Genomic DNA, 27,534 nt, shown 5'->3' with positions numbered 1-27,534 from the left:
TCTCGGTACCTCATATGAGTGGAATCATACAGTACTTGCTTGACTAGCTTATTTCACTTAGCCTAATGTCGTCAAGTTTCATCCATGTTGTAGCGCATGTCAGAATTCCCTTCCTTTTTAAGGCCAAATAATATTCCATTGTAAGATAAGCCACATTTTGTCTATTTATCTGTCAACAGACAGGTTGCTCTCACCTTTCGACTATTGTGAATAATGCCGCTATGAATATAGGTATAACAAATATCCCTTGGAGTCTGTGTTTTCTTTTTTTTCCTTCTTTTTTTTTTTGTAAGGATTTTTTTTTTAAAACAGAACTTTATTCTTAAATCTACAATGGGATTTAAGACAACACTTCATTCAGCTCTAGGTGGCAACAGACGCTATGACAGGAAATCCAGATGTTTAAACAGGAATGGAATTAAGGATCACCATTGCCTCAGGCACAAGGAATGGCTTCTTTTTGCCAGATTTCTTAATTCCACCTGTGGTCAGGAGGCCTTCCCTATGGCCTTCCACCTTCGCTTTTAGAGTTGCTTTTGTTCCTCCTTCTGTTTCTGCTTGAATGTTGTATCTTCCTCGTCCATCTCCTGGGCCTGTTTCTTGGGTTGTATCAGAGGCTTCTTGCCACTTTCGCAGGGGAGTGACGCCTGCCTCCCCTTCCCCAGACCCTGCCACTGGAAGCCTTGGAGTCTCTGTTTTCAGTTTTTGGAGGTATATACTCAATTGTGGAATTCCTGACACATAAGATAAGTCTACACTGACTCTCTGAGCAATGCCCATCCAGTTTTTCATCAATGGCCGCCTTTGTCATCCCTACAGTTGCAGTAGGCAGGGACTTCTGCTCTTGAATTTCTCTGTTTTCCCCAGAACCACCTATTCAGTCCCTCGGCCTCTTCTGATGATGGAGAGTACTGAGTATTTCAGGATTCGGTTGACTCGCTCTCTTTTCTACATACCACTGATGACAGGTGGAGGCAAAGTTAGAAGCTGTATCAACCTGTGGACTGAACCAGACTTTTCTTCAGGTATTATTCTTCAATATTGATGGCAGAAAATTATCTTGCCTCTCTAGTTTGCTGCTGGTAAGTTTTTTGTTTGTTTGTTTTTTATTCTTTTCTGTTCTTGTTTGTTTTATTTTGTTAGGCAAGGGGGGAAGAGAGCTTCTATCTTATTGCTTCATTCTGTCATCTTATCCTAGAAAACTGTTTCTTCAATTTTTGCTTAAAATTGTAATTTACCTTCTATAGCATTTCTGGGGTGCGACCTGGCTAAAATGTTGTTTTAAACTTATTTGTAGGCAATCACATTTTTCATAGATTGTCAACATAGTAAAAAGTTCATTTTAATTACACTAACAACTCTCAGTAGGAGCTTTTACAATTTCCTTTATATGGCAAAGCCAACTCTGTGGGTTTGAATACCTTTACTTTCATGAATAATTCAAGAACGTAGTTAATAAAAATGAGTAATTGTTCATATGCAATTGGGGGTAAAATGATGGGAGACTATTCACGCTTTTCCCAACAGAACTATGATATCATTTGGCCAGGCTTCTTCAGGCTCCCTTGCAATGCAAGAAGACTTTGAGGGTTATTTACACAAATCTCTGCTCTAAACTTGGATGGAACTAAATAAAGCCTTTCTTAGACTGTTAGATATATGCTCAATAGGCTCTGCAGACCTCAGCAAGGGAAGCTTTAAATGATTAGTTCCCAAATATCGGGCTTCACACTCAGGCAAGCTAACCCCAGATGAGGCCTTCAGAGACCTAATAGAGTCCCTTAGTCCTACAAAAAGCTGATCTGCCTTTGCAGCAGAGGCAGCTTCCAGTAGACACACAAAATATTGCAGATTAGGGCACCTGGGTGGCTCAGTCGGTTAAGCGTCTGCCTTCGACTCATGTCATGATCTGAGGGTCCTGGGATCAAGTCCCACATCAGGCTCCCTGCTTCACGGGAAGTCTACTTCTCTCTCTGCCTCTGCCTCCCTCTCACACTCTCTCTGTCTCTCATGAATAAATAAAACCTTAAAAAAATTACTGCAGATTGTGTCTGCCTCCTTGGTGCTAGCGTATGGAGTGTGGCTCAGTTCTGGCAGCTGCGTCAGAAGGGAAAATTTTGGGTAGTCACTGAACACTCTTCTTCCTTGAAACTGACACATCAGCAGAAATGGCCTCTCCTCTTCCCTAGCTGCTGGCTCTTCTGTGTGTGCTCCTGGAAATGCTGTCACTGTCTTACAGATGAAGGGAGCCATGGACACTTAGAGACAGGCAAAGTGGAAAGGTAGGAGAGGAGTCCCTAGTCCTCTAGGACCTTGTGGCACAGTGGACTTCACTCAGGAACTGTCTTGCCCTTAGTGTTTAAATCACTTGTTTAGTTTTGTATTCTTGTAATTAAAAGTCTTATTTGAAAATACGTTAAATACAAAAATAAGGACAATGTAGGGACATCTACTAAAGTGAAGTGGAATTATTCACTTTTTTTGCAGTTAAAATGTACCTTCTTTTAGAAAGGTACCTTTTATGGTAATAGCAACTGATAGATTTTTTTTTTTTTTCCAAAATATCCTTACTTGGCAAAGTAAGATGTTAGCAATTCTACATCAGTCTCCAAAGTAGTTTTGAAATTTTACTGGTCCATGAAATCTGAAAGTCTGGGAACCACTGCACTGACTTGAGAAAAACTCATTCTTGGACTAGGACTCAGCATTGGTTTTTAGCCCAGTTGCTTTCCTTTCTGGCCACTCTTTACATACAGGACTTATGCATCCAACTCTTGCCCCTCACTTGGCTTCCTGTTTAATTTTTTTGGCTGTGACATCACTACACTATTGCTCCCTCTCTCTCTCTACCTCTCCATACACCCACCTGCACACCATCTCCCCACATACACCAACACATGCACGCACAGAAACACACACACACACACACACTTTCTATGGGATGAGCGCTTTTCTTACCATGTACCTAACCATCACCTGTATTCACCATTTGTTAACATTTGCTCTATTTGTTGTATTGCTGTCTTTCTCCACCATCTGATTTTTAAAAAATCAATCATTGGAAAGCTATGTGCTATCATCAGTATACTTCCCTACAAAAATAACTTTTAATTACACATTTGATTCCACAGTTGAGCCTGGTTACAGTTAATTACTAATGGTTACAGCTGGAAATTTTGCAATGGCATTGGAGACTGAAGGGAAAGTTTGAGAGAAGTTGCATCAACCAGGGTAGCTTTTGATGTGCTGATAGTAAAAAAAAAAAAAAAAAAAAAAAAGTATACATATATATATAGGGCTGAAGTCATTTGCAGCAACAAGGCAGTTACACCAAGGAATGCGTCTGATGCAACTAAAGCTTAAAGCAGCCATGGTCAGAGTGGCTAGAGGAGGATTTGTTTTCTCCATGAGTTACTTGTTTTTGTAAGTCATCGGGGACCAACAAGCAAAGATCTGGATGTTCCTCTTCCCAAATGCGATTTGCAACAGAGAAGCAGTACAGGCACCGGTGGTAGAAGAGTTGTTTTCTCATAAATCCTGGTCTTCTGCAGGTCTGCTAGGCTCAACTTGCCAGAAGAGGAATCTCTCAGTAACCCCCCCCGCCCCCTCCCCCCCATTTCCTCCTCTAGAAAATCAATAATGATGGGATGACAAGATAAGGGACAGAATGCACCTACAATCCTGCCTGGAATAGAGCCCATAATAGGTGCATGTGACGTGGTGTACCCAAGTATGATTACTTTCCCCAAGTTTGATGACAGTATTGAGCAAATTTAATTTTATGATGAAAATATAAATATCTTATTACAGTACTTAGTCATTTTTTTAAAGAGTCTTTATCTTCTAGAGATAGATTCCAAAGTATTTAAAGATGAAATGACGTGATGTCTGCTAAAAGAAGCCACAGTAGAGAAGAAGAGTAGATGGAAACAAGATTGGACATGTTGATCACTGTGGAAGCTGAGTGAAGGAGGCATCATTAAACTAGTCTACTTTCGCACAGGTTTGAAATTTTCCAACATAAATAAGAAACAAACAAAAGTTGGCAATTTCTTGCCTAAAGTAAAGAACATTAAATTACATTAGTTTCAGCAGCATAAGAAACACTTCTCATCCCTCTGCATCCCCTGCTCTTATAGAGGACATTGTATGGAATAAATACATTATCACTCATCTTTTCTTCATTAGAACTCCCTGAAAGGACCTTATCTCTCTGTTTTATCAGGGTTTTTCTCCTAGTCAATTATCAGCAATTAAATTATTATGAAGTAGACAAAAAAAGATCAATCTGGTTCAACTATTTGGGGTGAAAATGTAAACATGTTTAAAGTGAGGTATTCTTGATTCATAGTGACAATGGACTCCAACAGTGTCCCTGGCCATGGCTGTCATTGTTAATATTGAGAAACAAGAATTCCTGGCCACCCAAGAAGGCCTTTTAAAGTTGTTTAGGGAGAGAGGATATGAATTTAAAATGATTTGGTTCTGGGGAGGGGGATTAAAAATTGTGGATTTTAAGGCATGTTCCAGCAAAAAGGTTGGGAAGGTTTTTTGATTTGTGTCTTGATATATATGAATAGCTGATGTGTAAAAAAACCACAGTGAAAAATCACGCTTCAAAGTTAAAGAACAGCTATCCTCTTCCAAAGCCATACTCTCAGAATTCCTTAAGATGGTAGTATTCCCATATGTTTTAAGTATCTGTTTACACATCATTAACAATTTCTTTGAAAGCCATAGGAGGAAGACAGGCCAAGGAGGAAGACCCTGGAAACTGGATTGTTAGCCCAACACAGCCATTTAATCTTGCAATTATCATTTCGCAGGTTCGTCTTGCAATTATCATTTAAGCAAATGGGAAATGCTTCAAGCTACACAAACGGAACACACGTAGATTTGTGAAAATCAGGGCACATCTGTAGGGATGTTGACTCAGTGATGAAGAGACATGTTTCCAAGTCTTGCACACTCAGCCATAGCTTCATTAATGTTGCTGACAGACCTTGGTTAATTAGCCCTGTGGAAGGACGGTTTTTGTTTTGCTTTGTTTTGTTTTTTCTCCAGAGACTCCAGGAAGGAGAATTCTCTAAGGCTAACCGTTTGCTAACTTCAGGGTCTGAAAAGTGGTTTGGCTTCCTGGATAGAAGGGTTACTCATTCCAGGGAGGTCAGAGATCTTTCTTCTCCCTAACAGATAACATGCCATTTAGGTGGTCCAGTTTTCCAGCTAATTTTAGAATTTGCAGTGGTAAAACATTTAGTGAAGTGTTCATTTTAAGTTGGATTATAAAGCAATGCCTATAGTTTTTAGACAAAATGCCAGCACTTTGGTATACAAACAAGTGAAATCCTTAAAATAGTCCCTCAAAGTGTATTTGGAGCTGCTTTTGTGGTATAGCCTGGGGTCGGTTTGTAAGGCGCAGTAGGTATTTGTTGCCAAAATGATTATATGCAGATTACTCACCAGATCTGGTTTTCAGCTTTTGCAAAATGCAAATGGATTCTACCCTGGGAGATTTAACAATTTAAAAGCTGTCTTGAATGCTGATTTTACTCTCAAGGTGAGTACAGAGTAATCTCCAGTAATTACTCTGAGGGAGAAAATTCTCATCTGGAGTGTTAAATTCTAATGTATTGATTTTAAAAAGTCAGGGTTGCCAGGCTGGCTCAGTTGAAAGAGCTTACGGCTCTTGATCTGGGGATCATGAGTTCTAGCCCCAGGTTGGGTGTAGAGATTACTTAAAAATGAAAAAATAAATAAACCTAAAGAAAAGCCAGACATGAGAGATGGTTGGTGCATGTAGTTTCTCCAGTTGAGATCAGTCGTGGGTTGAAATAAAAGTGTGTCTCCCACTATTGCCCTCCAAGTCTGCCACCTTGGTGGGAAGTTGGACCCTAAGCAGAGTAGGTAATAACATCTTCCTAGCCCAGCCTACATTCAGAAAATCTTCAAAACTAAATGTGGCTCCAAGTTATTATCTTGTTTTAAAAGTTCAATATATACTTTCTCTTTTTAATCTCAAAATAAAATATTTAATTTCTCAACTTTGCTTTTTTTTGTTCTCCAGTTTAAAACAAGGAATCATATTATTTCTTATTGCAATTAGTTTGGCTGAAATATCTCCTAGTTTTGCTACCCACTTTAATTCAAACTCATATTTTATCCACTTTTGTAGGTGTTTTTTCAGTAAGTCAGATAATATTCTTTAATGTAGTTACTATCTAGATACCTAGGATAATTTCCCAGATACATTTTTTTGAAGTTGAATTGTCCTCCTTTGTTTTTATATTTAGATACACAGTACCAGGCGATTTTTATATTTACAAAACTATACCCCCTCTAAAACAGGAACTTAATGTCTAATTATTTACATCAGATTCATCTGAATCATTAAAAATAACATACCCAAAATGATAATGGGGAAGAGAACAGTAAGTGTTGTGATTGTCTTTCGACCACAAAAACATTTCTTAGTGTACTGAAGCTTTAGTTTTCCTTCTCCTCAGGAGTTGAGGCAGAGGGGCAGAGGCACATGAGGTCCATCTCGCCAGGCTGATTCAGGCCAGTGCAGCTGCTGGCCTGGGCACAAACGTGGGCGGCCACCTGTGGCTCCCAGCACAGCTGTTTGGTAAAAGGCCAGCCAAAGCCCAGTCGGTGGGGTGGAGGCAGGTGGCCAGTTGGGCGGCCAGTACATTCTGGCATGGGCTGAAAGAACACCTGGTTCCACTCTGTAGACCCACCGCAGAAGGTCAAGGAATTTGTTTGCTGGCAGCAACCTGATGGTCTAGCTCTGACTGAAACAGAGAAACCCACCTTTCTTGAAACTTATCCGAAGCCAACACAGGAATCATTCTGCTCTAGTTGTGTTGAAATAGGTCAGTGAGGCCATCTAGCATGTCTGGAAATGGTGTGGGAGGAGGGGGGCTGTCAGACAGGAACAGGCTCTGTGATTCAAAATAGGACATTTTAGGGGAGGTGAGAGCTTTCTCTTTTTTTTTTTTTTTTTTTTTTTAAAGATTTATTTATTTGACAGATAGAGATTACAAGTAGGCAGAGAGGCAGGCAGAGAGAGAGAGAGGAGGAAGCAGGCTCCCAGCCAAGCAGAGAGCCCGATGCGGGGCTCGATCCCGGGACCCTGGGATCATGACCTGAGCCGAAGGCAGAGGCTTTAACCCGCCGAGCCACCCAGGCGCCCAAAATAGGACATTTTAGGGGAGGTGAGAGCTTTCTCTTGTATTTGGCTGCTAATTGCCATTGCAGACACCATCCACCCTTGAATATCTCTGACCATCATTTTCCTCCTCTTCCCATGAACTCTAACTACATGCTTAGAAACCACTTTGGGTCCCCATGTATAATTTTGTTACCAGACATAGGAATTTTCATAGGGAATATCACCACCTACAGAGACAGGAGCCCAAAGTTCACCCTTTCCTGACCCCTGAAGTCCCACCCAAGGCCTCAGGCCCACTGCTTCCCAGGAAAAAGAAACCTGTTTCCTTTGGCTTGGTGAGTCACTTTCTCTCTGGTAGAGGAGCATCCTTCCAAATTTCCCAGTCCCAGATTGTAGACCAGGCAGCAACCTGCCATGTGCCAAAGACGTAACACTTGCCTCACTGGTTCTGTGAACCCTGACAACTTACTCAACCTCTAAGCCTCAGTTTTGGAATTTGTAACTAGGGATTAACAGTATTGTCCTCATAGTTTTGTTGTAACCCATCCAGTGAAAGGATGTATGTTAAGTGCCTAGCATAGAGCATGTGTACAACAGGTACTCAGCAAATATTGGTAGTATAAATGAATGACCATGGTTGATGCCACTCTCTAGACTCGAAGAGGCCACACCTGGTCTGGACTGGCTCTGGGCCAGAACTTCCTGCTGACATCTTTGCTTGGGATTTCAAAGGCCTCATCTCACAGTTATTGCCTGGGTCCATAAAGTAGCCTGCTATGCACCAAAGCCCTTGTTGGGGGCACAGATCAGGCCTTTCCAAGAATTGCACTGGCCTTGAGCTAGGAGAAACCTCCGCTGTGGAGCCTTTGACCTGAAGGCGGCAGTCTGACTTCCGGGAGGCCTGTAGCTGGTGGGATAACTTGTGCCTCTGATGTGAAACATCTCTAAGGTAATGTATCCAAGCCAAGGTCTGAGAAGAGATCTCTGGATTGAATTTCACAAAACTTAAAGACTGGAGCAATGAAATCTTGACCGGTCAGGCACCATGTTCTGTGCCCTGAGGTAAATGGGAATATTCAGGCTCCCTAATCCCTGAACTCTGGACATCAAGTACTATTACCCTTATGTGACTGCACAGTGTTATTCCAGTATAGATAGATGTTGCCCTGGAAATTGTTTTTCATCATCTATGCAGCTCAAGACTTTCAGTGGGCTAATAGAAATCATCAACCAAGAGACAATACAAGCATAACCTTGGTTCCCCACAGAGTGGAGCCAGCCCTCAAACTACAGTTTGATTTCAGGCCTAAGATACTATCTGTGGATGAAACGAGGGACAAAGAATGCTAGAAATAATCCTCTGAGAAAAAGATGGTAGACCATTTTCCTTTCAAGTTACAGTTTGGGGTTTTCAAGTCTGAGGTACAAAGCCATTGTGAACAGCTGTTCTTTATGAAAACATGTTAGTTTATTCCACACATTCTGATGCTATGAATGTGACAGAATTCCAAACACAGCTTATCTGTCACTTTTTAATTCAGGGACTAATCTTTTCTCTTTCTTGCAACCACCTATTTAGAATTTTCCAGGCCTCTTGGACTGTGACTTTTTTTTCCTCCCTGAATTACATTTTTCCCCTTTCTTTTAAAAGTAATGAATATTATCCTTGTCACACCAATTCACACATTTTTATTACAAAGATCAATACCAAACTTTCTTCCTAATTCACCTGAAAAAAAAAAGTCACCTGGCCTTTTAGAGCATAAACACTCAAGAATGATCCTAGTGCTCTTTGGAGAGTGGCAGAGGATCTCCACGAGGGTGGATTGTCCTTGGATCAGGGCCCTAAGTAGGAAAGTACCCTTTAGATATTTCAAAGAGAGAAAACAGTTAACTGGAAGCTTAAAAACAACTGTAAATAAACAGACTCACATCTGAGGGATCTAAGCTAAGGCAAACCTTATTTCTCATTATTTACCCCCTTCCCAACCTCTAGCAGAACTACCCTTTGCAAATCCAGTGGGAAGATGATACAGCTGGTCCCACAGTCTTCTCATTCATTGAGACTTCATAATACTCCATAATACTTCATAATACTCCTTTTGACTCCTAGAATGACCCTGAAGAAATACTCTCCAAGACTATTTAATCACCGCACCTGATTTCTTCTAGTGTATCAGGTTGAATGTGTGTGGGGATGGATATGGAGGTAAGCAGACTGAAGCACAACCTGCCTGGGCATTCCACATCTTCTTATGTAATTGATGAAATTGTCATTATGAACATACTCAAATAGCTAAACATGCAGGAGGGTTACCTTCATTTTAGTTGCTGAGTTTTAAAAATTGCTAAGTTACCTTTGCATGTGACAGTATACCCCAGCTCAGCAGTGGCTGAACCATTAGTTTAGCCTCAGAGGAAATGTCTGAAGGTGGAAAAGTATGTCCCTCATGCTCCTATGCTCCCTATTGGATTTAAATAGAAAGATCCTTCTTCAAGTATCAATACTTTTGTCTAGCACCTTTTCCACAATGAAATATCTTGCAACTTCTTCTATGCTAAAGAATTTACATGGAAAGCAAAATAAAGAGGGAGGCAAAAGAGTCATGGGTCAATCAGGTCTTCCTTTCTAGGGTTAGAATAGCTGAATAGTGGCCTCTGGGGATAGAGATACACCAGAAATACCCAAAGCCCTTATATTTAATAGTACTGAAATAAAAAATAAATGCAATCTCTGAGGAGGGTAATAAAGATACAACAAATTATCTCAATCCTGGATACTACCTGGATAATTTGGGTAGTGTAGTGTGGTATTCCAAAGGATAGATTCCTCCTACTGCAAGTTTAACACTAGCTTTTCAGGGAATAGACAACTTTCATCTGAATCATTCTTACAAGCTGAATTTTTATTTTTACTAAATTATCTATGTTAAAAAAAAAAATCTGTGCCTGGTGTGGTATTTCACTCCATCAAGTGTTACAATGATTTTCTCATTTTCATTACAAGCAGGAGAATGAATGTAGGACAAGTGTTAGGAAACATGGCAATAAATTAGAATATAATTTACAAAAGCAAAAAAAAGTAACAGTGTACCACATTAATACTGAGTATAAAATAATAAGCAACAACTAATCACAATAATACAAAGGTAATTTCATTCTGTATTATTAAGGATACCTATGTGACATTCACTCCAAGAAATTCCTAATGAAATGGACTGTTTGGGGAGTCATATGTATCTTAAGGGCTTTAATCAGTTGGGTATATTTACCTTTCCTTTTTTGGCAGGACTTTTTGCCAGTGGCAGATACTGCTCTCAGTCATGGGGTACCAGTTTCCTTGGGACTCCCTAAGTAGTCCACATAGCACAGTACTTTGGAGGGCCTGCCATGGTGGCTCAGCCTCCACTGACAATCCTATTGCTATTATTTAGGAAGAGAGCATAGCACGTAGCCATGTGGTTGACCGCACAGTTAGCAGCGGTATTGTGATGTGCTGTAGAATATGATTTGTTTCCCCACTCAGGTTTAGTCCTGTTACATGCTGTGCTTGGTTCCTTCCTTTAGTGGAATAATCTGATGCTGCGCCTGGAAGCCCTCTGCTCCTGGCCTTGAGGCTGGTGCACACTCCTGAGGGAACACTGTCCCCTCTTCTAACGTTAGTCAAGGGAGCCCAGGGCAACGGTCCTCACAACATTAGTTTCCAGGTGAGGAGTAGAATAGACTTAAGTCAGTAATGTAAGAAATCTTTTTGGAATACAAACATGAGCTGATATTTATGTTGGGGAAAAACAGATCCTGACAGGCAACCTATGCCTAAAATGCCACAAAAAGTACTCATCTTTTGTTTACTTCACCAGGGCACATTAGCACCACGTTAACTGCTCTTTGCAAGGGACGGAGGGAATTCAGTGCTGGGACCATGCTGCTCATGGGCTGCCTCCCCTTCACTGAATAGATGGTGCTTTGGCTCGTCTTTTTGGGGCAGTATACAGAGGGGCCCTGGCAATTGTTCTGTATCCTCAGTAGCTTTCTCTGGCAAGCTCAGGGACGTGAGCTGTGGTGTTGAGAGAGAAAGCTGGTGAGAAAATAGGGATGACCACGCCTGAGAGTGCAGAACATCCCACGTTGACTGTCCATAGCAAACCTGAAGTTTAGGTTGGTTTTTGAAGTCTGTGAGTCTCTTTTCCTTTCTGAAACAAAACAAAACAAAAAACTAACCTCTACCTTAGGTCATGGCGTAGCTTATACACCTGACATGTAGTTTGAGCACACACAGTGATGGGCTTAAGTCAAACATACTCTTTAACTGCAAGTAGTATCTTTACAAAGTAGCCATTTGGTTGGAGTTTGAGGTGTCGGTGTAGCACGGTGTACACACCTGTAGGATACAAAGCAAATTCATCAAGAACCTGCTGCAAGCTACAAGTGTTCAAGTACAAAATACAAATAAGTACCCTCTTTTTTTCCCTTCTCTTTTAATCCCACCATTGAAGCTTTTGATGGCCATGACACGAAATTACTTGTGGGTAGGGAAAATATGAGCTAGCCGATTTAATTTAGGATTCTGGATTTGATTCTAGAATTTGATTTGCCCAAGAAACTTGGTTTCACATTTGATTGCCATTCAGAGTATCCATAAAAAATACAAAATAGTTGGTTGAGTGACTATTAAAATTATGCTTTATGATCTTTAGGCTTCATGAGTTTTTCTTCTTTGGTTGTTATCCCTTGCCTACTTTAAAACTCACAGAAATAGCACATTTATGTGCAAGCACACTCATCTAACCCACACACTCAAAAGCGCCCGCACACACACACACTTGCTTTCATATAAATAAATGCCCTTCTGCCATATCAAAGAAGGGACATCTGGAACCCATCACAATTGTCAGCAAAAGGGTCTGCCTGGTTGTTACTGAGCCAGTCTATCTTTTGCACGGCATCATTTCAGTAAGCTCAACACGCGTGCAACAGTCCAACGGGGCAGAAGCTGTTCTGCGGCCGGTGAGGATGTCAACACAATTGAGTTGGGGTGACCCAAAGAAGAACCGAGGCATCCTGTGTGATGGCAGCAAAGGGCCCGTTTCTTCGGTTTCTACCATACCCCTCGTCTGGCTTCTGCATGAAATCGAAATGTTTTTCTCTTAAAGTTTTAATGGAAATCTCAGCTTCACTTGCACAATGGCAAGTTGGCCACAGTCTTTTAGCACAGGATTTATAGACTCGCACAGCTGCAGTAACTGATGCACTGCCTTCAGCTAATTCCTTCACTGTTGTTCGGTTTAATATAGTTTATATATGGCTCACAGCAGTGTTCAGAACAGGGGGGTTACTCCTAAGGAAATTAAGTGGAATGAAGAAAAATCATACGAACTTTCATTACTTTTGATTTATAATTGTTCCTTAAATTACAGTTAAAAGCCCACTTTAGAATTTCAGTTGTGGTGCTGTTGTAGTGAGATAAAGTATGGTAAATATTTTTAAGCTATGACTTAAGATTTCTGAATCTTCTTTTACTTCCATAGTTGACCAAGTCATAACAGCTACATTTTAAACAGTTTTAAATACAAATGGATTCAGTGTCATTGCTAAGTCCATAATAAAAATTATCTTAATGGTCCAAGGAGGTAAACAGGCTATTGGATTTACTCAAAAGAACACAGACGTTCCATAGTAAGCAAGTATCCCTGTGTTGTTTGGATCTCTCCGATCTGGCATTCCCTCCTTAATACCGTGTCCAGCACTTTGGATTAATAAATCCCACTTCACAGAAGTTAAAATAATATTGAAATCCTGTCAGCTAGGGCTGACCAGTGGTTATGTTTTCCACAGGGTATTGCATTTGCAAGGACATCAATCCTCTTCCTCTGGGTGGCTCTCTTTGATGGATGCATTTCCACGATGAAATGACAAGACGCTCTCTCTGGCTTTCCGTGGGTCAGTGTCCTTGGCAGGTCTTACAACACATCTGTCTGAAGTATGCTCGACTACAGAACTTGAACTTCAGCACCAGTGGGCAATAAGCCACTTTGTTCACATCTTTGCACTCTAACGAATGGGGGCAGAGAATGGAAAACAATTAGAGGCACATAAACAAGTGCATAAACAAGCCAACGGGACTGTGTGTTTGGTAAAGTCCCCCTTGCACCAATCCACCTTGGCTTCCACATCCATGTGGTTTTTGTTTTTGTTTTTAAGCATACCCTGTCTGGTACAGCCTACCAGAAACATTCTTTTGATAGATTTTAACACAATTAAAAAAAAAAATGATTGCAAGGCTTTTCTCCCAGACTTTTATAAGTATGGTGCATGCCCACTGTGTCTTGAAAGAATTACCATTTGTTGGGATAAGTGATCACTTTAGACAGCTTGGAAACATGAGTCATTTTTCTTACAGCGCTTTTATGGCTTCTTTCTCAAGGGTTATTTTATTCAGCAGTGCAAGGTTATCCAAAATCAAACATGAGTTGCATTGTTTGATACCAAAGTACACATGTCTCAAGAGAATCTCTGCATCTGTGAGGCGTGGGGATGGGCCTGGGTGAATGAAAAGGATTGCTGACAGTGGCCTAGATTCAGCAACTACACTAGACAAAGAGGAAAACTTTGAGGGGTTGGCCTCAAATGGCAGCAGTCTGTGGGTTATGGAAACATGTAGAAATGTCTTTTTTTAATTTGGAAGTGAGACATGGCCTTCTTTTTTCCTATGTGTATTTTCTCCTCAGTGCTAGAATTGCCACAGTTGAGGTCTGCAGTTCTTGCAGCCAGAAGGTGAATAAATGATTCTTTCTCCATCTCCCCTTGAAGCTGGTTGCAGAAGATGGGGCAAAGGGGCCAGTGTAGAGAAAGGCACACCAGTCTTTGATCCTCAGCACCCCTCTCACCACCACATGACCCCACTACTTCTAATAACGATATTCTTCTCTAGTCCTCTGGTCACTTTTATCTGGGGATTTTCAAATACTTTGTAAACCTAGTAATTAAATTTCCATATGCCTCCCAGAATCAAAGTTCCACCCTCATTTTTCCAGGTGGTTATACTGAGGCATCCTGGGTAAACTGCTGAAGGTAATTAGAATCAGGCAGAACCCTGGGTGAAGTTCAGTGTAACAGGACAGTTTTGTCGTTGCTTGCTGGGTTATTTGCAAGTTTTTTTCCTGGCTTCAGAAATCCACTGAAGTTCTAAGAGATCATATACATGGAACAGAAGGCATATATGATAAACTTGAGAAATTATATGTGAAGGGATGGGAAAGTTTTCCATTATTACTGAGAAGTAAGGTAACAATTTTATCGATCTTACATTCCAGGCTCTTTCAGTGAAAGACTTAAATTTTAAAGGGGAGCCCTCAATCTTCTGTGAACATAAACGCTGTCACCATTGAACTTCTTTACTCACAATTTGACTAACAAAGAGAGTAAAAGTTAGAAATTTGAATAGAAACTTTCCACACTAGGAGTCTCAATGTAAGTTTTGGCTGAAAGAAGGGCAGAGAGACAAGAAAATTTTCTTTAAACGTTGTACTAAAAAAAGAAATCAGATGATATTTTGTGAATCAAGTACGAATTTGAGGCAAAAAGATCTCCACATATTTTAATTTGAAGGTCACTTGGCATTTTTTTTTTCTCCTTTTTCTCTCTGTCATGAACAGTAAAAAGTAACCAGAACAGGTTTAGACTATTTTCATGGTGGTGGGGGGAAGTTTTATCCATGTTACCAAGAGGAATATATTATCAAGGTAATGCAATTATTAAAATGATGAGAAGGGCTCCTGGGTGGTTCAGCGGGTTAAGCATCTGCCTGGATCCCAGGGGCCTGGAATCGAGTCCTGCACCAGGCTCTCTGCTCAGCAGGGGGTCTGCTTCTCCTTCACACTTTCCCTCTGTGCTTTCTCTCTCTCTCTCTTTCTCAAATAAATAAATAAATGAACAAATAAAATCTTTTTTTTAAAAATGAGAAAAGCCAACACAGTATCATTCATCTTTAATTCTAAATCACCATCCTGGGGCACCTGGGTGGCTCAGTGGGTTAAGCCTCTGCCTTCGGCTCAGGTCATGATCCCAGGTTCCCAGGATCGAGCCCCAAGTTGGGCGCTCTGCTCATTGGGGAGCCTGTTTCCCCCTCTCTCTGCCTGCCTCTCTACTTGTGATCTCTCTCTCTGTCAAATAAATAAATAAAATATTAAAAAAAAAATCACCATCCTAATGGGGCAGTCTGCCAGCAGAGACTACCCCTCCGAGTTGGCAGTGGGGCTTGATGGGATTGTGTCAAGTACAAAATAAATTTTAGCCAAAATATAAAGATTGTTTAGGTGAGAAACAAAGGAGAGAGGAGGACTGGTTGCTTTAATAGTACAAGAAAATAAAATGAGAAGCCAGGCTGCCCTGGTTTAATCCTAGTTTTCTCATTTACTGACTTTATGCCTCTGAACAAACAGCCTCTCTGTGCCGGAGTTTCCCCCTCTGTAAACAGGGATGATGAGAGCTCTTACTTCCACACATAACATGTCTATCCTATGATGCACCTGGAGCAGTGCATACACAGTTTGTCAGCACTTGATAAATACAAGACATGGAATTACAACTGTTAGTACCACTATTAGTTATTATTTCGTACCACCTGACGACAGTAATATACAGATTACCACTGACACATTATTTAGATTACTACTGAGAAAAGGCTGTCCTATTGACATAAGTCAGTATTTTCTGAGGTTCGGTTTTACTGGGAGATTCATTAGTCCATTTTTGGAAGAGTTGCTGCTAGTCTAAGAAAATACTGAGATGAGCAAAATATGAGCAAATGCATTGATTTTTCTTTTAGATTTAGACCTTGGAATCCAATTCCATGACAGATAACTAATGAATAAAATATTCATAAGTTGTTCCTCCCTCCAATTACCCCACCATCCACCCATCCAGGCCACTACAAATATAAATAACTTGAGATTCAGCTTCATGCTGGAAATGAGAGGACTCTACTCATCATGCAGAGGCCCAGAGCACAGTCCTCTGGCCACAAGCAGCATCTAGCCTTGGGGTAGGCTGGAAGCCAGCTGCCAGGTTGTCCCTCTCTGAACTTTTCAATACCCCTCTCAAGTTAGTTGTTGACTAAGTTGATTCCAACCAGCTTGACTAAAAGCAGGAAGTCATTTGGGTCTTGGGAGCAGGATCAAGCTTAAAGAGGCAGGCATTCCTGAAGAGCACACACAACCTGCCTGCCCCAGCACCATAACACAGTGGTAAGGGGTGGCAGATCTGGAGTGAGCCCTGGGGGTGAATTCCGGAGCTACTTCCTCCCCTTATTTGATTGTCCTGGGCCAAGTTCCTTTACCTCTTTAAGCCTCAGTTTCTTCATCTGTGAAGTAGAGACCTGTGACAAGACCTGCTCATAGGATGTGGTAAAGTGAGGCACACATGACATAGTGCTTACAAAGAGCATGCCCCCCTCCCGCCCCTCAACCCCTCCCCCGGCACCCGGCACAGAGGAATCACTCAGTCCCTTAGCTCTCGCTACTACCACTAACACATCTGCCTCTGAGATCAATCATTGTGTATAATGTCTCTGGGATCCCTAACACAATGTACCTAGGCTCTCAGGGAGGGTTACACATTAGCATGCAAAAGCAAATTAACAAAATATATCAAACAGAGAGCAGGTAAATCATAATGGTATAGGGTGGAGAGAGATGGGGGAGGAGCCAGGGCTGGGAATGCCAAGATGGGGACAATAGGCTTTGATGAGACATTAAAATGGAGACCCTGGGGCTGCCTGAGGACATGCAGCTTTGATGCTCAAAGGAAGAACCCTGGGAAGACCCCATTCCTACTTCTTGGTTTTGCCTTCTAGAGACTGCCCAGACAGGGAGACTCAATCTATTTCTATGGAAATCTATTTACCAGAAAAGGGCAACCATGACCGGTCTTTTATTCTCTGCCTTTTAATGTCATAAGGGTTTGATACAGTAACGATCACATTAAAAATAATTTATTTAAGTGCCTCCTATGTGCCAGGAATTGCCTGGTGATTTTACATACTTATATATCTAATCCTTTGATGTATATAAGACATCAGATTTACATAGATGGTAAAACTGAAACTCACAAACATTAGGAAAACTAGGCTGGTCACACAGCTAGTCAGTCTAAGAGCTGGGGCTTGGACCCCTCAGTTTTGGCAGCATTCTTGGTGGCATGGAACTACAGAAAGTTTTCTGCCTGTTAAGACTTCTGTATTCTTGGCAGATACCAAATGTCATGAGTCAACCCTTGGTATGATCATCACCAGAAAATTTGCTTTGCCACCTTAAAAAAGGGGAATTAAAAAAAAATAACCTACACCCAGTAGGGGGCTCAAACTCATAATCCCAAGATCAAGAGCTGCATGCTCCACTGACTAAGTCAGTCAGGTGACTAGAGAATGAGTAGGTTTTTTTAACAGGTATTTGAAATAGCCTGAACACTTTTCTTCAGCTATATCCTTCTCCTTCAATTGTGTAAAATGACATAAGTGAAAGGTGATTTGAGACACACCAAGAAGTTTTAAATGCCCACTATTACAGAAAGCTGAATGTAATCTTAACTATATTCAGAAAAGTTTTAAATTATACTGGGCCATTCAGCCTATCTGCCACTTTCTAGCTTACCTAGAGAGGATCGACTTGTTGAGCTCTTGAATTGACTGATTGACAATCTGCTGATATAGTCAAGAAGCCTTAATTATAAAACTTACTAGCCTGCTTCATTCTCAAAGCCATTAAAAATAGGAAATAATGTGGGGCAACTAGGTGGCTCAGTTGTTAAGCGTCTGCCTTCGCCTCAGGTCATAATCCCAGAGTCCTGGGATCAAGCCTGGCATCAGGCTCCCTGCTCAGTGGGAAGCCTGCTTCTCCCTCTCCCACTCCCTCTGTTTGTGTTCCTGCTCTTGCTGGCTCTCTCTCTGTCAAATAAATAAAATCTTAAAAAAAAAAAAAAAAGAAAGAAATAATGTAAGTGACAAATCACTCAATTCTATACCTGAAATTAATATTACACTTTATTAACTAACTGGAATTTAAATAACTTAAAAAAAAATCTTCTCACCCTTGAATTAATACACAGTACAGCTTACTATTTGTGATAAAAACCATTCTGGAAAAGCTCTGCATAATTAAACCACAGTTTCCTGTTGAAATCTGTTTTGGTTTCTGAATGATCTTCAGTAAGCATCGATTTCTAGATAATCTCTAAAATATCTAATAACCAAAAGCTTCTCTATACCTAAGTAAAACATAATCTGTAAATAAACTATTATACTAGGAGACCTATTAAAAGGAATCCTTTAGGGGCGCCTGGGTGGCTCAGTGGGTTAAAGCCTCTGCCTTTGGCTCTGATCAGTGTCCTGGGATTGAGCCCCGCATCAGGCTCTCTGCTCAGCGGGGAGCCTGCTTCCCCCCCCACCCCCCACCTGCCTCTCTGCCTACTTGTGATCTCTGTCTGTCAAATAAATAAATAAAATCTTTAAAAAAAGGGGGGGACCTGGGTGGCTCAGTGGGTTAAACTCTCTGCCTTCGGCTCAGGTCATGATCCCAGGGTCCTGGGATCGAGCCCCATATCGGGCTCTCTGCTCAGCAGGAAGCCTGCTTCCCCCTCTCTCTCTGCCTGCCTCTCTGCCTACTTGTGATCTCTGTCTGTCAAATAAATAATAAATGAAATCTTAAAAAAAAAAAAAAGGAATCCTTTAGGTAGAATATTTTTGCAATATAATTACTTTTTAATTAACCTATTTGGAAGGTTTGGTCTTCACTATCATTTTCTTCATACAGATACACTTATATACTGCTTTTTAAGTAGTGGAATCTAAGTCAGCAGGGTCAAGGATTTTATGATGAAGGAGCTTGATTTTTCTCTTCTGCCATCATCATGTACCAGCTAAGTACTGTCCTGGAAGAGAAAGATAAGACACTCATTCTACCTTTTCTCTTGTGAGGCTATGGGAAGGGTAACAGGTCGTATCATGAGGTTTCTAGGAAATACTTTGTGGACCTAACTAGTCTCTTCTTTTTTACATCCCACCTCTCCCTGAAAATAAAATATCACTTTACCCAAGGCCAGATATTTCTAGTGGGGAGAACAATTTGTGGAGTATTCTTTAATTCTTCTCAAGGACACTTGGGAGTATATCAAGGGCTGAAAGCCAATCCCTAGGCCCCACAATGTGAACTAGACCCATTATTAGAATCTGAAGTAACCTGCCAGGTATGCTAGAGTGGGTCTCACTGGTGATCTGGATTTTGGTAGAATTGAATGATAAAATGAGACAACCTGTTTCACAGGCAACACATGAATCTACTTATCATTGATGTGCCAATGGGTTTTTCCCCAGGTGCTTTACATTAATCTTTCAAATCTCTGACCTAAAACACATGATTTTAAAATACTCACGCTGAACAGAGGCTTATAAATTGAGGATGCAATTGGATTCAGATTCATTGTGACTTTGAAGGCTTCGCTTGGTCCAAGGAGTACAAGAGCAACTCCTGAGATGTAGTGCTCTTGCATCTATTTCATAAAACACTACAAAGCCTAGCTATCATTGGAGTGACCTGGGGCACATAGGGACATATCCTCTCATGACCAGGTTGGACCACTCAGCATCTTTCTTTGGAGAATGCACGCCCTGTGAGGCTGTAAACTCTTCATGAGATTCAGAGGAAGAACATAGTAAGTTGAGAGTTACGACTCAAGCACTGTAGGGTCTATCTTTTGGATTACAAAAGTGCAACCAGCTGTGCCTCTGTCAAACCATCCAGGGAGATGCGGAGCCTAGTGAGAGGTGAGATGGCAGAGGCTGTGCATATGAATTTGTGGTGCAGGAATCGGGGGTGAGGGGTGTGAACTCAGGATTTTTTCTGAAAAAACTGTACTTGGGCCCTTGATACATTAGATAGGCAGACTGGAAAAGGATGAACTAACAAGTTTCACTTGGGAAGGCTGACATTATTCACCGCAGTGGGAATAGTCCACCAACTTTTCATTGTCGAAGCAAGATGATGTCAACTATAAAACTTGATTCCAGTTTCATCTCACCATGGACTAAGCCATTCCTCTTTCTCTCTTTGTTTTCTCAGTTTCTCTTTACCCATTCTGATTCCCTGGATGCCACCCACATTCATCCTCACGGTGGTATGATCCCAACACAAATCCCAGGGTTCCCTGTAAACCCAACAGCCAGGAATGTGAACCTGAGTGGTAAGGTTCATTACAAGCTTTTGAAAATGGCAAAGGAAAAAACAACTCTTCCTCACTTCCTTGAAATCAGTCTTCAAATGACCTTCATTGTCTCTCTCGCTTTTTTTTTTTTTTTAAGATTTTATGTATTTGACAGAAAAAGAGATAACAAGTAGGCAGAGTGGCAGGCAGGGGGGCGGGGGGAGGCAGAGAGCCCGATGTGGGGCTCGATCCCAGGACCCTGAGATCATGACCTGAACTGAAGGCAGAGGCTTAACCCACTGAGCCACCCAGGCGCCCCTCTTTCACTAGTTTTAACACATCAGATGCCACTTTAAATCTCACATCCAGGAGCTGTTTTGTTCTAGGGGTCTGATGAGATTTCTGGAGCTGTTCAGGCTTTCTCTGAGTTGTTCATTTGAACAACTTTGAACAGCAAAGCCACTGTTAGACAGCCTGAGTTGGTAAAGCAATGCACATTAACCACACCTTTCCTGGGTTGATTACCAGCTCAGGCACACCAGGAATTATTACCTGGCAGCAATAAATGCTAGAAACGAGTGGCCTGTGCTATGGAGAGGCTAAAAAGACTCACCATTTAAACTACAAGGGAACCTGAAACTGCATAAAGGTAAATAAAATGGCATTTGGGATAGAATTTCAGGTAAGCTTGAGTAGGATAGTCCCAGCTGCCAGATGTACTTTAAAAAATTACTTTGAGTAGAACTTTAGATGCAGTGATACCCAGTAAGTCTTATAAGTCACTCTTGGTGGCAGCGTAGAGTTACCTTCATGCTGGTGGTCTGTCAAAATCAAGCCTATAACTATAACCCTTCACTGAAGGCTTTCAAGAATTAAAAACTAAAGCAGATGTTGAACAAGGCAAATTGTATTTCCCTTCTTACTTCTATTTCCCTCTTACTAGTTATTATTTGTAATATCTTGATGCTGCACCTTTTAGTTTCATTCTCCTATTATTCTTTATTGTCTTAAACTCCCTCCATTTCTTCTATCTCTTTCCATTGTTTATTTTTATTTTTTTAAAAAATGTTACTCAAATTCCATTATTTTATTACGGCTTTTGGGGATGAATGTGCTTAACTTCCTTAAAGATTCCTAAATTCCTTATCATGATTTATTCCTAAATTCCGTATTTAGTAACCAAAATCTAAACGGGAGTCTTCCTGGACACTTCCACATCTCTCATCCCCATGTCTGACTGTTCATCAGGTTCTTTTTATTCTCCTTTCCATTTTATACTTTTTTTCTCATACATTATTCTTCTTCTGATTTCCACTATACCTGCCTTAGTTCAAGCCTTCTTCATCGCAAGACTGGACTCTTCTTCCACACAAGGCTGACCTCCCACTGCCCCTTCACACTTCTGCCATCCCAAGCTTATCACTCCCCAATTTCCCTCACTTGTTCTCTAGAACTTGTGAGAGTCCTAACTAGCTTCCACAGTATGCAGGACCCTCAAAACCAAGTCCCTGTCTCTCTCTTTGTAGCCGCATCTCCACTGCCTGCCCATCTGCCAACCCACTGCACCCATACTGAGCTACCCCCATGCCCCATGACTGCACATACTCTTCCTCAGCTAGGAACACCCAGACCTCCATGTCTTCTTAGCAAATTGTTTCATACCTTCCAGTGCCCCACTCAAGCTTGCCTTCTGCATGATACTTCTGCTGCTTATGTCCTCCTTGGTGTACTCATGTTAGAGTAGTGTCCATATTGTGAAAATTATTTGCTGCCACTCCCAATAAACTGTGCTCCTTTGAGGACAAGGACCTTGTCACATTGCTTTCATAGTCCTAGTGCCTGGCACATAGTCAGTAATGTTTATTAGGTAAATAATAATGGTTGGGTGAATGGAGAACATTATTTAAAACCATTACCTTGAGGGATGGACAGATAGAAATATATGTGATAAATCAAGCTCAGGAAAATGATAAAGCTGGAATCCAGATGGTGGGTGTTCATTGTATAATTCTTTCAACTTTGCTGTCATGTTTGACACTTTTTATTATTTTCATAATAAAATGTTAGAATGGGAACCAATTCCTAAACTGTGACTGTTAAAGCAATTCTCAAGATTCTATCCATCTCATCCATAGAGACCCCACTGAAAAACTATATTTTAGATCCCAAGAGGTCTCCGTTAGTCCTATTCTGTCTTGGGGTAGAGCTGAATTAGTTTTTTCACAGCTTTCCACTAACAGTCAAGAGAACCTGATTCTGCGGGGGAAAGGGGTCCTTTTCTACTTTCCTGCAGTAGCCAGAGTGTACTCCTTCCCCTACTACCAAATGTCTCTCCCAACTCTCCCTTAGTAACAGGCATTTCTTCTCTCCCTGGTCTGATTTCCAGAAGTCATATTATTTATTTATTAAAAAGATTTTATTTATTTGAGAGAGAGAAAGAAAGCACAAGCGGAAAGGAAGGGCAGAGGGAGAGGGAGAATAGGCTTCCTGCTGAGCAGGGAGCCCAACTCGGAGGGTTGGATCAGGACCTGAGTGGAAAGCAGACGTTTAACTGACTGAACCACCCAGGTGCCCCACAGAAGTCAGATTAGATTACTCATAATAACTTCATGCAAGAATCTCTTCTCTTTTGAAATCCATGTTATCTGTACATTCCATATCTTTATGAATGACAACTTATGATTTAATTCAATTGTTTCATCCTCTTTCTCAGGGCACACACTGGGTTATTTTTCCAACCACACATAATAACTGGTTCACAGATCACTTTAGTCTATGAAGCTTGCCTTGATCTATACGGTTAAAGTCCCTGGTCTTCCATTTCAACTCTCCAACTCTCTCAGCACTATGTTAACTGCTCCGCATAACACCTTCTACCTTCCTTTTTTTTTTTTTTCCCTTAAGTATCTTCCCTGTAAGACGATGAACTGACAAATGCACTTGAATTTTCCATAATGAATGACCAAGGCTGGCCACAACAAGCATTTGATAATTAGCTGCTGATGAAATGAACTGATAGTTTCAGGTATTTAAATGTATTCAACATATGCTATTAGGAAGCCAAAGAGAACACAAAACAAGTTATGACAGACATACCCACTTTAAATCTAATTTCATAAGAGCCATCCTCTTTCTTTTCAATGAGTCAGCAGCTTTAAGGAATAATAGTTCTAAGATTAGTCATATTTTGTAGGATTAATAATTTCCTAAAAGTTTCCTCCTTTACTAAGAAGGCTAAAAATACAGTCTTAACTGCTTATGTCAAATTAATATTAACAAAAAGTGATTTGGACAGGGAGATTAAATGACCATGAGGTGTTTCTCCAAATAATTCAAGAAACCTCATATTAACACCTATCCATTTTAGGAGAATTTCTTTAAGGTAGAAGTAAGTCCAGGTGCAAATGATATTTTGCCCACCCTGAAAACTTTGCATCTCCAGCTGTGAAGGTTATGGATGATAACCACTATAAAAAAAACTTCTGGGGCACCTGGGTGGCTCAGTGGATTAAGCCGCTGCCTTCAGCTCAGGTCATGATCTCAGGGTCCTGGGATCGAGCCCCGCATCGGGTTCTCTGCTCCGCAGGGAGCCTGCTTCCTCCTCTCTCTGCCTGCCTCTCTGCCTACTTGTGATCTCTCTCTGTCAAATAAATAAATAAAATCTTAAAAAAAAAAAAAAACTTCTAAGGAAATTAGTAAAATGCCTAAAATGAAGCTATAAATTGCTTCGTATATATTGCAATATATATATTGCTGTGGGGATGTTAAAAAGCCAGTTCTTTCAGCAATGACTGAGCCTAAATCTAATGACTCAGCATGATGGTCAAGCTACAAGTGTTGCAACTTTATAACCAGAAGCTCTTTTTCATGCTAAAATACCATCCTTAAAGAGTGAATTAAGAATAGCATAAAAATGTTGAAACTGACATGTCCTTGGCCTCTGCCAAATCTGGGTTCAAATCCTGAGTCTACTAATTTGGGCAAGTCACTATCGTTCTCTGCACCTCAGTTTCCTCCTCAGTAATACCAACTGTTGGAAGGTTCTTGTCATATTATAACATGCATGTGCATGCACGCACACACTCAGATATTTATGTATATGAGACATATTAGGTGGATAATAAATATAAAGGGCCTACCATAATACCCAATACACAGGAACTTAATATGATAGTTATATCCTCTTTTCTACCTCAACCTTTAATCTTCCAACTCAAAAAGAAAAATGGACCTCTAAAAAAAAAAAAGAAAAATCGACCTCTAAACCCATGTGATTGATTGCCCAATACATAAGAAAGAGAAATCTCAGAGCCCAACGACATTGTCTTCCTCTATAAACAGCTACGTAATTCTTTTTCTTCTTTTCTACAATGAGAAAATTAGCATTTGAAACACAGTTTCAAACATACACTTTCATTATATGTATAACAAGCATGAATTTTAATCTTCATGATGGTAGAGATCCATTGTTACCTCCAAAAAGAAACAGAAGTTTTCACTTCAAACTGTGGTTCATTAGAAATCATCTCTCAATTCTGGCACAAGTCAAACATAGAATGCTAGGTTGGATGTGACATTAGAGGTTACCCACTCTAGTCTCTCACGGTATAGATAAGCGAACTTAGCTCCAGAAAGGTTAAGTGATTAACAAGGTCATATAGTTAGTGTCAGAGTCAGGGAAAAAAATGTAGGCTTCCTTATCACATATCCAGTAAACGTGCAGCTTTCACAAAAGCTCTGTACAAACTACACTAACAATGGCATCTTTATGGGGCTCTTCAAACCCTGGGAACCAGTACAGGTGAGTCACTAGACACACAGGCCCTTTCTCCATGGGAAACTCACCTTCAGTATTGGAAATGGGGGTACTGTCACATTTGCTTTCACACTGCTGCATCGATGGAGGTCGAACAGTTTCTGGACAGTCAACAGATGCCTGTCCAGTGTAGGAGAGACACTGCACGGTCCTCATCTGCTGGCCAAGGCCACACTGAGCAGAACACTAAACCCAAAGACACAGGGAGAAACAAAATACTGATATCAATAATTTTCAGCAAGTAAAAAGATATTATATCTTCTCAAATACCATATATATATTAGCTTTTAAAGTCCACATGAAGTTCATCTTGGAGAGGGGTATGATTAAGTCATTTGCCTCTAGAATTGGTTTGGAAATTCACAGGTCATGTGATTACCCTAGAAAATGGAAGCAATATAGCTCCCAAGGAACAAGAGATTTCTTGGGCTACTTTTCTAACAGTTCTAAGTAGGTGAACTGTCACAGGAGTACAATAAGAAAATCCTCAGGATGAAGTAGATTAAAGATTCTGGGGCTGGACATCACTTGTGCTCCCTATTTATTATAGGCTTATGGGCAAACAATCTGATGGTCTACTGGAGCACTGTGTTTCTGACCAAAATGTGAGTTCAGTATAAGAGCAGTGACTGCTATGCAGGCTGGTGATGGGGACCAGTTTAAAAAAAAAAAAAAAAAGAGCTTAAATAAGTACTCTGAGTTTTCTAAGATGTCAGTCACACAAATGTGAACCAAGCAGCATGTCTCCCTCTTCTTTTTCATCTATCGGGAATTTAGTTACTTCCGAATTGAAGTTACTCTCAGAGTGACTTAGTTTCAGCTGGGACTAATCAGCTGTCCAGGCTGAAGAATGAAGCTGGGTCTACCCTTTAGGCCTGCCACCCAGAATACCAGCAAAGCCTGTGAGATTTGGGATCAAGGAAATGAGCTAGCCAGTGCCAAGACAGGTGACGGTGATGTTTACAAGGTAAATAAACTGAGGCCCTATTGAATTTAGTTGTTAAAAACTTCAAAGCACTTACAGGACTTGCAAGGATATTCATAGACACAGTTATTTAAAAAAAAGTTTAAATACAAAATGACGAACAAACGGGACCATAAACATGTATTAAAGCATCCTTGAGGATATATTTTTACCAGTTAATTTTAACGTTAGAAAACTGAATTTAAAATATAGATGAGAAGAAAAGGACTTGACAATATTTTTAAAAATAATCTGAAACTGATTACTATAAATATGGCAAAATCACTAACATGCAAAAACTTTTAACTGACTTTTATATAATAGTGCATTGCAACAAAGAATATGTAAGGAAGGAAATGTCTACCTGGCTTAAATAATAATTATGAGAGCATGTCTGTTCTGATTCTTTAATAGCATATCAATTTCATATTATGAAACTTACCCTTCCACAGTGACATACATAATTGCTTATAATGCTTTACCCTATCATGTGTATTCCATTTAAGTATTTTATAAATTAAATACTGCTATTCAAATGCAAATTATTAATGATTTGTTATATAAATGCGAATGTTAACTATGTTATGATCATATTTTTTCTTGTTTACTCACAGGGCTGACTAAGCACAGAGAAAGTATATTTATTTGCCTTAATGAAGACTAAAAATCTTTTGCCCTCTCCCAAATGTAACAAAAGAGGTCCAGATACTGTTATACTCTAGAATACCTAAGTTTGGCCAGCATTTTGCTAACTACTTTTATGCAATGCCATTTTAAAGAAGTAATGGCAGGTCCAAAACCATACTCGTATAGTTATGTATCATGATTTATTTGGGCCTCGGATTTTAGGAAATAACTAGCTACAAGGTTAATTATAAGACCAAAGGAAAAGGGCAATAACCATCTAGAAATTTACTTTCTGGAGCATTTTTAAAAAATGTAACCTAATAGATTCTCTTTTTGACATTCGAAAGAATAAAACTCAATTTTCCTTTTAATCAAACATACCAGTTTGTTTTAAAAGGATTTAAGGTGGTCTTCTATTAGATAGCAAAATTTAAAAGTAAGAATAAAAAAAGAAAAAATGTAAATTAGAACACAAAATGTGTCTAATAAAAATACATACGAAAAGCCTTATATACTGGCTTCCCAACTCATCATGTCCATCAGATAAACCCATTGAAGAATAAATATTAATAATATTGCAAAGACTGATCAACGTAATGCCCATAACTTTTCTGTCAAGTTAAGAGGAGTTACTTTGCAAGTAGAAAAGTTAAGACACTGATATTAACTGATTTGTTCTTGAAGTAGTTGAGAGATAGGACTAGAATCCAAAGTTTTTTTGTTTTTTTTTTTTTAAGATTTTATTTATTTGACAGACAG

At 40.2% G+C, this 27,534-nt stretch overlaps 1 protein-coding gene across 4 annotated transcripts in view; it reads right to left on the bottom strand.

Moving 5' to 3' along the window:
• Positions 1-10,116: 10,116 nt before the first annotated feature.
• ADAMTS6 (ADAM metallopeptidase with thrombospondin type 1 motif 6) overlaps positions 10,117-27,534 on the bottom strand; it is a 315,702-nt gene continuing 298,284 nt past the window's right edge. For all 4 annotated transcript variants that reach the window (XM_046000877.1, XM_046000876.1, XM_046000879.1 and 1 more), the window contains 2 exons: positions 25,214-25,370; positions 10,117-13,225 (listed from right to left, as the gene is read on the bottom strand). In XM_046000877.1, coding sequence (XP_045856833.1) covers positions 13,116-13,225; positions 25,214-25,370 — 267 coding nt within the window. In that variant the 3' untranslated portion in view covers positions 10,117-13,115. The remainder of the gene's footprint in view (positions 13,226-25,213; positions 25,371-27,534) is intronic.

This window comes from Meles meles, chromosome 3 (genome assembly GCF_922984935.1).
Source record: "Meles meles chromosome 3, mMelMel3.1 paternal haplotype, whole genome shotgun sequence".
NCBI classification, from domain to species: Eukaryota; Metazoa; Chordata; class Mammalia; order Carnivora; family Mustelidae; genus Meles; species Meles meles.
Note: the sequence above shows the minus strand (reverse complement) of the source record. Positions and strands in the feature narration are given on the sequence as shown.